General features: G+C 36.9%; 3 protein-coding genes and 1 long non-coding RNA gene across 4 annotated transcripts in view; 1 reads left to right on the top strand and 3 right to left on the bottom strand.

The window, feature by feature from the left end:
* LOC105160678 overlaps positions 1-1750 on the bottom strand; it is a 2174-nt gene extending 424 nt beyond the window's left edge. Inside the window, exons 1-3 of the mRNA XM_011078160.2 lie at positions 1263-1750; positions 668-922; positions 2-124 (exon numbers count right to left, since the gene is read on the bottom strand). Of these exons, the coding sequence (XP_011076462.1) occupies positions 2-124; positions 668-922; positions 1263-1619 (735 nt within the window). The 5' untranslated portion in view covers positions 1620-1750. The remainder of the gene's footprint in view (position 1; positions 125-667; positions 923-1262) is intronic.
* Positions 2217-6461, top strand: LOC105160381. The gene is made up of 3 exons (XR_847704.2): positions 2217-2353; positions 3347-3513; positions 6290-6461. It is a non-coding gene; the product is annotated as an uncharacterized LOC105160381 (long non-coding RNA).
* Positions 2282-4553, bottom strand: LOC105160382 (bidirectional sugar transporter SWEET3b). Its single transcript, XM_020693201.1, has 7 exons — positions 4177-4553; positions 4061-4097; positions 3679-3901; positions 3377-3538; positions 3004-3123; positions 2641-2911; positions 2282-2499 (listed from the first exon to the last, which is right to left on the bottom strand). Exons 1-6 carry the CDS (start codon positions 4211-4213, stop codon positions 2651-2653), a joined length of 840 nt encoding a protein of 279 aa, XP_020548860.1. The 5' UTR covers positions 4214-4553; the 3' UTR covers positions 2282-2499; positions 2641-2650.
* The window catches only part of LOC105160679 (RNA polymerase sigma factor sigE, chloroplastic/mitochondrial), a 2929-nt gene continuing 188 nt past the window's right edge, over positions 7984-10724 (bottom strand). The window contains 11 exon segments of the mRNA XM_020693528.1: positions 7984-8272; positions 8275-8326; positions 9544-9604; positions 9606-9793; positions 9907-9984; positions 9986-10014; positions 10049-10184; positions 10186-10244; positions 10247-10472; positions 10588-10638; positions 10640-10724. The exon segment at positions 10640-10724 is cut by the window's right edge and continues 22 nt beyond it. Of these exon segments, the coding sequence (XP_020549187.1) occupies positions 8127-8272; positions 8275-8326; positions 9544-9604; positions 9606-9793; positions 9907-9984; positions 9986-10014; positions 10049-10184; positions 10186-10244; positions 10247-10472; positions 10588-10638; positions 10640-10724 (1111 nt within the window). The 3' untranslated portion in view covers positions 7984-8126.

Genomic DNA, 10724 nt, shown 5'->3' on the forward strand with positions numbered 1-10724 from the left:
CCCTCAGTTTCTCTAATCTTAGGCCGCTAAGTTGTAGCATCTTGAAAACTTTTACGACATTTGCCAATGCTCCGATAAAGAGTATTAGGCTTCCGAATATACCTAGCCATATCCATGTATCACCCTGCAAATTTATGATTGGAGAAGTTGAAAAGAAAAGAATGCAAGGAATTGTGTTAGTGTAAGATTTTCTGCATATACTTGCAAGTCTATTTAATTTCTATCGAATGACCATCTCAGCTAAACTGTTGGAACGACGCATCTGCCACCTTCATGTAGGCAGCATTTTTTTTATGAAACCTAATAAGTAAAACTCCTTTGATCGATTCAAACTTAGAAACCTATAATTTTCATTGTGCCATAAGGGACAACCGTGGATTGGGCTCAAGATCTCCTTCTGATGTCTTGGGTTCAAACTTGGCTGGTCCTGTGAGTGTGAAAGGTGCATTTGAATAACAAAACAAACCCATATTACTTCGTTAAATTCTGATATTATATTCGACGCACAATCTTATCTAAAATCTCAAAATGTTAGACATGAGACCAGTACAGGGCACCCAAAATCAGTCATTGATTGAAAACAAATCTCAATTACGAGAAGCGTAACGCTATATCATGTTGATAATAGGCAAACACAAGAGTTTCACAATGGGACATTTGGACTTACCAATAACTTCAAGCCATGATGATGACTATGTCCAACCTGCTCTCGACCATTGACAATTGCACCAACAAGAAACAACATACTCGCCATCAAGAACGGAATAAGAACAGACTCCTGCAAGATTTGAACATGTCCATCCGACCTCTCATAGATCTGACATGAGTTATGGATTGATCCAAGAAGCCATAGAGCCGGACCCGCAACAAGCATGCTTAAAGCGACCCGTTCCAGTTTGAAGTTCACGTATCCTTTTTCTGCCTGTCACACACAGATCGAACCACACAGAATTCGGATAAACGAGAAACATAACAATACATTGATCAAAGAATGAAAATACAATGTTTGCATAATTGGCAAGTGAACATCTTCGGAAAATAATGCAGAAGAAATGCGGTTTAATGCTGGATTTTCACAAAAATAAGGAACTTTCTGTCGAACCCAGTTGGAACTAGGATTTCTGAGCCAGCATATTCAAACAGGCAGGGAACAAATGCTTACAATCTAAAAAGTCTTTCTGAAATCCATATATATATCATATATATATATATATATATATGTAATCAAGGTAATAACATTGACATGTATATGTATTAGTTACCTGGAGGAAAAGAAAAAGAGTTGCCAGGAAAAAGAGAAGCGTCCCTATAGTATAAACCAGAGGCACGGCGAACTCGACGAGTCCCAACTGCAGATCGAACTCCATCAACGGCAACCGGTAATCGATCCCCGCAAGATGAGCGATGAGATCATGCAAGTTAACCAATATAATTATCAAAAATCCTATTAGCAGCAGCACGAGCCCGGATTTGGGCTCGTGCGAAAGCTGGGCGGTGAAACCTCCCAGAAGCAGGATCGTTGCGAACACGTATAGGCCCGCATTCATGTACTCTGATCTGTTCCGGGACAATCTTGGCCCGTACATTCTGCTTTCGCGGGCTGAGGCTAGCTTTACCATTTTTCTTCGAAATCAGATTGAGTTGAGAATTGCGAGTGTCGAGCGATGAGAGAGAGTGCAAAGAATTCGTCAAGAGGATGCGGGGAGTGAAGAATTGGAGGGGAGTGGAAGGAGTGTGTGGTTGCGTTTACGTGGCTTCTTGCATGAATAATTGGGCTTAGTACTATGCCTGGACACGACACGTGTTGCCTTCCTACAACTCTGTTTTCCCCTTTGCTCTTTGAATTTTTTAATTTCAAACTGATATTTTTATCAAATATTTATTTAAAATCATATGAAGATCCAGATTCTAATGGGTGGGTTTTAAGATCCGGATACGAAAGATTCCAGTTTCAGTTTTTGTGATCACCCTACTTTTACTGCCTGAACTTTTCTTGCTGCAGAGTAAAAGTTCTAATTCCTGCTTTGCTCATCAAATGGCCTCTCGTTAAGTCGCTAAATTGCAAGTCTGTAATGATAACTATTAAACAGTCTCGTGACAACGGGGCTTCAAATTCGGACTTTCTTGGATGTTTCGTCATTGCCATCATGATCCTTGATTGGATTAGTATATGCTTCGACTGATTGTTAGTTAAATGTTGTGATCAGTCGAATTGGAAATTGGATTCTTGAATCAGATATCACCACTTTAGTAGGATGGTAGGAATTGCTTGCACTATTGATGCTTTTGAAGTTGAAGATGATTTTATTGCAAAAAGATGAACAGCTCTTGTTGTGATTTAACAAACTACGAGGTACAATCTTGGTATAATTTCATGTAGATACTGTAGTTTCTCTTCCACCCCCCAACTGTTTGTTGTATGTTGAGGCAAAATGAGGTAAGTTTCTGCATCTATCTCTTTCTCTATAGCATATATTGTTCGTGCATTCAACCTTCTCCCTGTCAAGAAAGCGAATCAAGAGTTAGAAACTTCAAAAGTATACGAACATGCATGGGAATATTCATTAATATACGATAAGCAGAAAGGATTTGTGTGCAGATTATATGATAAGCAAATAAGATAGACAACTTGAATCTCACATGAAGTTCTTCAACTTTTTCCATTTGTTGTATCAGTGACCACCAGCTGCAACTGCTGTTTTGTTTTCTCGTCATCATTTTCTTCATTCACCTTTAGATACTGCACTGGTTTCTCTTCATTTTCTTCGTTCAGCTTCAGGTGTTGTATTGGTTTCTCACAATTGATTTCCAGATCCCATTTCTGAGGTTGTTCAGTAGTTCTCTTTTTTCTGTACATACAGTACAGCACAAGCTGAAGGATTCCTAGAGGGCTGCCGACCAGGTTTGGGGACTGAAAACACATTAAAGATGTATAGTCATAACACACAGCATCATTTCTTATACAAATATTCGGCGAAAATAGAGCGTATAAATCATACTAACCGCTAGAAAAAGATCATGGCTGAGAAGTCCATAAGCCATCCAAAGTGAACTAGCAAGAAACGAGAAAAATGACAAGTAGAATGGCATAAATTCCACGCTCTTGGTCTGTATCACTTGTTTCTGGCATAATTACAACAGCTTCATCAGGAATTAAGACTGAAAACATTCAATTAATTGAACTCCTGGCCCCTTCTACGAAGAATATGAATCTTTTTCTGAGGAGAATCTGGGGTCTAACTTCATGCATGCCCCAGAAAGAATTTCATGGTTTACTTCTATTTCGCAATGTTGTTGTTTTATCTTCCCAAATCACTGTTGACTTGTTTCTTTCCTCTGTGAATAGATTATATTGTTCGAGAAGAAAACAACTCACCACAACCACCAGTGGAGAACCATACATTGCTACAGATGCTACCAGTCCGACGCTTCCAACAAATGCCTTGCGATGATGATGATCATGAAATACAAATGCTGATAATATTGCAACAAGGCAGGACACCAGGAGAACAGGTATAGTTAACATGGCCACCTTCTTCTGTAATTCATCCAAGCTAAATATTAGTAATGCTTTGTCTTTCTAGTCTACCATGCACGCATGAAATTAAGCACACAGTCTCCTGGTGCTGTATAAAAAAAAAAAAATTAAATTGGGGAGAAGCTACATTTAGAACTTGCCTTTCCATTAGCTGGAGCAAAGTAGAAATATATCAGTATGAAGGAGATCTCCAGAAGAATCCCTAATCCATTAATGGTGACCACCGGAAAGTTTTCCCACTTGTAGCTTACAACTGGCAAGCCGTACCAAGTGTAAAGGAAACAGTTCAACAGGGCTAAGATATATGGCACGCATGAAAACTCTTCAGTGCTTCTCTTTTTTATCACCCGTGAGAAAGTTAATCTGGAAATGTTGAACATAAACACAAGATCAGAACATCAGGACATTGGTGTATATCATTCCTTTTATGCATGACATATGGTCTGTTGTCTATTAACTTCAAAACTGTATTCTGGTTTGTTAATTATCAAATATAAAATACAAGGAAGAGTTTGCAGTTACATTGGTGCAGCATAAAGTAGCAGAGACGTTGCATTCCCTGCAAAAACATCGAAAGCCTGGTTAAAAAGATCACGTATCTAATGAGAAGGATTGAGTTCCTGGGGCAAAATGTGTACCCATAATGCCTACTGCCAAGCGAAGTTTCTCTTCCATGTCTTTGATTGAAAATTGATGTGGCAAGAACTACTGCAAATTATTGTTGCTCTTCTTTACTATCCTTCCGGGGGTATATATAGTAAAAATAAAGTTGGGACAGGGAGCAACCATGCAGAAAATTGTAAGAATAAGAAAAGCAGTGCAGTTCACATCTTATGAACTTGTGGTGCCAAATAATCAACATAAGAATTTGAAAAAATAAAGAGAGAGAGAGAAGCTGAAACAGAACAACATAATAGTGATAATTTGCCATTTGGTTCTCTTGCAAGTGGAAGATGTCACAACACTTCCACTGACCATTGGAAGCGACTTGGTATTTTTATATTTAATTTTCTACTCGGGCTCAGATTTGGTGAATACAAAAACTATATGCTTATGAAGTTGCGTATTTACTTCCATTTATTTACATGGACAATATTAACTATCAATCATTTGAGAATCAAGAGCTAAAACCAAGAATTATGTTTATTTTATCTTCTATGGTTTATTACAAAGTCGCTGTTGAATATCTTGGTAACCTTGTCTAGACCTATGTGATTATTTTGGTGCAGCTTGTAACTCTGAGAGAAAGACAAATAGGTTGAGATTGATAACAGTAAGAAGAAAATTTTGGGGGGTGTTTAATCATGTATTTTGGTGGACCGCCTAAATTATCCAGTTCATTCGAATTTCAACATGATCTTGTAACACCAAGAGAAATCTACTTTTGACCCCCAACTATTTGTTTTATCAGTGAACCATGGGAAGTCCCATACAGGAACGATTGCCTGACTCTGAAAAGCTTGTATTGAGTGAGAGACCCAATTAGGAGTATTTGTATCTAACACTTCTGGACACATTTGGATCTGCTACTCCTGTCTGATCTGGCCACTGTTCTATCTTATTAACTTTGTTAACTATTTTTGTCGAAGAACTTTCAAGTTCTAGAATTTGTAATATTATCTTAACATAATGGTTTGTCCTCAAAAATCGATTGAATTAACTCTCTTTTCTTTTCTAATTTCAGCTCTTGGTGCAGCAATATTTTGCATTTGTGAGCCAAAACTAAAACAGAAGGAAAAAGACAAAAGGCATCTTGTAGGAAAAAAAAAATGGGCTCATGATCAGCAAAAGAATTGTTATCATAAAACATGAGTGCATGTTGATTACACTTTTAAATATCGGAAAAAAGATGCAACCACACATCTCTGTTAAGAATTATTTTGGGAAATTAACAGGAGTGGTTCTGGTACGTGAGTTCTATTTTGATCTTTGTGCAGGTGGGTTGTATAGTTAATGTTGTCAGTGTCATAGCATCTGCTAGGAAGAGAAAACATGTAAGAAAATATGTATTTTGTAGAAGTGGTTGCCAGTCAAATATATGATGCATGGAACTTTCAATTAAGAAACAGCATTACAAAAAGCAGCTCCTGATGAAAATACCATTTCCATGATGGTGATCTAAGCATTTTTATCGTTGTCGTCCATTCTTTCTTCCTCTAACTAAACTATCTTATAAAATTCGATATCCTCAACCACATTACCCATTCGGATGCTTTATTCTATACATTAATGTGCTATAATGTTCTTCCAACTCGGAATTCAAAATTTCCTGGTCATATTCTTATTTCCTGTGATGCTTGTTAACAGAGATATATAGAAAAAGTTTCAGCTGTATGCCTTATTGAGTGGCTGGTTTGAATTATGATAATATGTCAAGCATCCAAGACTGGTCTATCAGTGGGATTGCTCATGAAACTTGTGGTTTAGAATCGAATTCTTCTGTATCACTAATTTGTTGAGGACGATAATTCGGAGTTACAAAGAGAATCAAGATGAACAAACTTATTCTCGACTTCGACTGTCATGATATTTGTTAAGCATGGAACTTTAGTGAAGTGGGCAGATGTTCTCTTGAAATCTTGTACAGTTGCGGAGGGAATGACTATTTGCAGATGAATGTCGAACATATGCTGATTCTCGTGAGATAGTATGCAATGTGCAGTTTGTTGTCTAAGTTCAATCACTTCTCTTGATGGGAACCTGCCATCAATTTGAAATAACATACTTTACAGTGGATTTTTCTTTTTGCAGAATATGCTCTTTCGTACAGCGTTTGTTCTACCGACGAGATGGCTAACTTCTGACGGCTCTTTTTAGGCAATGGCCAAAAGACAGAGATTTGAAGGTTCAGAGGCCCATGAGGTTCTTCTTTCATTTGCCTCTTTTAATACCATGCTGCTTCAGGTATGATTTTCCCAGAATTCTTACTAGGAATGAAGTACCTATAAAGCCTTAGCATAGGACATAACTAAATTTAGGATGGGGTTACATCCATGATAATTGTGTCTACATACAGCCACATGGAAAAATTCTTCAAGTAATCGAACTTTTTCCTTTTCCCACAGACAAAAAAACGCTTCATATTCGCAAGAATATATTGTGATTTTTTTTCGTTCTGCATCGATCACCATGCACATTCTTGAAATTGAATTCAAGCATGGCGTAAACACTAATGTAGTACCCTATTCTTGAACAATTAATGATTCTTTTTGTTTTGTTTTGTTTTTCTGGTGAATGGTATTATCAATGACTTAAATCAAAACCGAAATCTAAAAAGTAAAATAAAATAAAGTGCATACATTATTCTATAAATATGTTGAATTGTATGAAGCAATTCAACTTTGCTCTCACACAGTGTGGGCAATTAAAATAGAATATTTTAATCTGATGGACCATTGTGACAATCTCTCTCAACCACATTTGAGTTGCACTATGTCTGTTTTATGACTACCTCTTCATCCACATCCTGGATAAAGATTGGTAATGCAAGAAAGACATCATTTCCAATTAAATTCCCCAGTCAATGGAACAGCTCACTCAACATTATCCTGTATTAAATAGCAGCACTCACTCTTACGTATCTGTGTTTGGTTGGGCATTATTATACTCTAATATTAAACTTATCACTAATACGTGGTTGATCATACGAGATCGCACATTTGTTTGTTGTTTTCCGGCTACATCGTGCCAAAAGATACGATTTGCGTCAATTGACAAAGCCCATAAGGGCCATAATCATAACAAATTTTGTACACATCCTAAGATATAGATATCCATCAAGAATTTACTTAAACAGGACAAAATTATTAACAAAGCCTACACCAAATCTAAAAGAAACTCATATATATGGGTTTGACAGAATACACTAATGTATTGGCTCGAGCCCGAAACTTTGATAGATAATTGGGTCAATAGTAGTTAGATATTCTCTAAAAATGTGAAAATTTTTCAAAAGAAACTTTAAAATTTCATTTACACCTTCTTTGAAAATTCAACATTTACCATTAACCCTTTTTTGTTACAGTTTGAATAAAAATTGTCGATGTTAGCAAAATAACATTATATATTTTCATGTAATAATTTATATTTATAAGGAAAAAGTATAATAATGTTAACCTCACATCATTTATATATATATGCGTATTTTATATATCCTTTCATAAGTACAAAAATATATAAGAGAATGTTAAATAAGGAAAGAATTAAAATTTTATATAACTTTTTTTAGTTGAGATCAGCATTTTCGTCCAAACTTTAGCAAGATGAGGTCAAGTATAAACAATGAATTTTCGAATGAGGTGTAACTGTAATTTCAAATTTTTCTTAAGAAAGTGTAATTCTGCATTTTGAGAGGTGGTTTAAGTATAATTACCTCTAAATAATTTATTGATATACCAATTTAAACTAGAATATCTAAATTGTTTTTCATCAAGTGCAAACTGTCTTAATGGTTACCCTGGGCACGTGTATAGAGACGGGTTGTTGTTCTCCTGCCCCAGAAAAATGGACTATGATGTTAACTAGTTCTTACGAGCATGTTATGATGGACTATGATACAAATGATTTTTGGCAGAATAAAGCTGTAGGTTCATCTGAAAACATAGCGACGAAGATAATCGAGTCGAGCTGGATGCTTTAGTTTCATGAGAACTTTCAGTTCGTGCTTCCTAACCATCTCTCTTGACATGTTCAAATTTCCTGCAATTTCTCCAAGTGTTCTGTCTTCTTTACCTCGAGTCCATACCTATGTCTGATCACCAAACTCTCCTTGGGCTTCAGAGAGTCGAGCTGTGCAAAGATGTTGAAAGGAAGATTTAAGTCATTTCTTGGATGTATCTTGGGACAGAAAGATTTGAGAAAATGAACAATTAGAAGATACCATATAAATTCTTTATCTCGAGAAGAAGAATAAGTCAATAGAATTTGATGCCTGTCGCGACTACATCACATGACATGAATCAAAGTTGAGGAAATTTCTGCTGACGCAAATAAGGTCTAATTGGATTCAATTAGTTACACAATGAGAATTTGATCATTTCTTAAAATTGTCGCGTATGATAGATATATTACAACTTGTCATGTAACTGGTTCAAGTTTAATTAGACTAGATTTGGACTAGAATCTTCCCAAGGTCGAGACCAACATGTGTTCCATGAAGGAGCAAGTGGAGCAGGTTAATAGATTATGGGGAATGTCAAGAATAAGCATTATTAAGGAGATAGATACTGGAATCGGGTTGCATCGTACATGACTTAATACTGGCAATATGGTGTATGCATCACATTCTGAAAAAGAAACTTGCTTGTTTGACAGAAAATAACAGAGATGCAGGCATCTGAGAGTTTCACTAATATTACAAGGAAATTAATTCAGGTTGGGTGATTAGACGGATAGCTCTTTTTCTAATATTGAGCTTTCAAGAGAGAAGTGAGAAATGATTTCAAAAATGTATTTAGATAGGATTTTTTCCAGAAAAGAAGATAATGATAATCACTGATGTGCCATGCCTTTTCTTAGGGTGGGTGGGAAAGAAAAATTATAGGTTTTGGGGAACTCTAGTGTTTAAGGATAATGGGAAATTGCTGAGTGATAAATTTTGGGGAATTTATTTGGGTATGCCAAATAAATGGGGTTTGGAAAAAGGATTAATTTTCCTGAAATGATGGAAAATTATTACCTAAACTAAGCTTGGTTAAACTAAACCTATCATAGAGCATACATAATCACATGCCAAGCACTTGTATGTAATTAATTCAGGTTCAAACTCGGCCTATGTTAGAGTTTCCCTGAAATGACTTGCCGTCCTATTGCAGCCGCATAATTCATGTCTTATTCCCATAATTTCACTACTACTAGTCCGAACAACAACCAGGCCAACTTGCATTCCAGGATAAGAGCATACATGCGTCGTTTGTGAAATAAAGAACAGCTTTAATAAATAGGATTCTCTCTAGGTCAAGTGCCAGAATGATATGAGAGAATAGGAGAATAAGACAGGAATTTACCACATCATCGAGAGCAAGCCTGAGAAGTACAGGTTGCCTTCTGTTATCTCCTTCAACACCATGCATTGATGAACTCCTCCTGCGTTACTTCATACCATGCATAGAGAGAAGAAATAGTCTTCGACAAGTTCATCACTTCATGATATCGTTCCGGAGAGATTCCAACTCTTTCTATAATTTCTTCGTCAGTTGGCGGTCTCTGAAGTTCAAACAATAGCTCTTGCTTGGCTTTCTGGATTTCAACTCTGACCTACATCAGAAAATAGCTTAGTTTATAGTTTAAGTTCCAAGCAAGATCGCACTTTTATAGTTCCAGATCTGATGGAAGAGTGCAAGGAGAATATTACATCCAATAAAGCTTACCGATTCAAGGCCAAAGGACACCTTTGTGATGCTTGACAGAGTCAAAGAACGAATAATGGCATGCTGGATCCAAAATAGCTAGGCCATATGTCGAGAGTCGGAATTTCCATTTTTAGCTCAAACTTTTCGATAGCAGTTATAAGATCTGGCTCAAACCTATCGATAGCAGTTATAAGACCCTTTACCCCAGCTCGACAAAGGTCCTGGAATCTTGGGCCATTGGCAAAGTCTTGAAAATACTTGTTCATGACGAATAAAACAAGCCGGAGATTGTGGTGGGATCTTCATTTTCCTCCAGTCTAAGCTGACAAAAGCAGTGGCAGCTGAATAGTCCCTAAAAGCCTATCGATCTTCTCATCTTCATACTTCATGCTCTGTTTCCTTTTCTGGAATAATTCAAGATTACCACCTTGTTCCTTCATTTTTAAAGCAATCCTCTCCTCAAGACTGAATCTTTTTCACTTCTTACTCTGACTCCTCACCACATTCTCAACAGTTTTCTTCTCCGTGTCCTCCCCTTCTCCAGCCCTCTTCAGCCTTTGACTTCCTTCATTTTTAAAGCAATCCTCTCCTCAAGACTGAATCTTTTTCACTATTACTCTGACTCCTCACCACATTCTCAACAGTTTTCTTCTCCGTGTCCTCCCCTTCTCCAGCCCTCTTCAGCCTTTGACTATCAACCTCCTCATCAGAGACAAATGTTGCAGGGCTTCTTTTGTATATCTTTTCTAGCTAGTTTTGCAGCAGCTTCACTATAATCCAGTTCCAATGTGCTTGGAGAAGCTTCATTTGTTGAGACAGCACTAACTCGTTTTTTC

The sequence above is a fragment of the Sesamum indicum genome, linkage group LG4 (assembly GCF_000512975.1).
Source record: "Sesamum indicum cultivar Zhongzhi No. 13 linkage group LG4, S_indicum_v1.0, whole genome shotgun sequence".
NCBI lineage: Eukaryota > Viridiplantae > Streptophyta > Magnoliopsida > Lamiales > Pedaliaceae > Sesamum > Sesamum indicum.

Excerpts from the sequence above, each read along its gene's own strand:
- LOC105160382 (XM_020693201.1), bottom strand. The coding sequence starts at position 4,213 with ATGGAAGAGAAACTTCGCTTGGCAGTAGGCATTATGG. Across the intron at positions 3,902-4,060 it reads CTACTTTATGCTGCACCAAT|ATTAACTTTCTCACGGGTGA; the intron begins GTAACTGCAAAC and ends CAACATTTCCAG. Across the intron at positions 2,912-3,003 it reads GCCATGATCTTTTTCTAGCG|TCCCCAAACCTGGTCGGCAG; the intron begins GTTAGTATGATT and ends ATGTGTTTTCAG.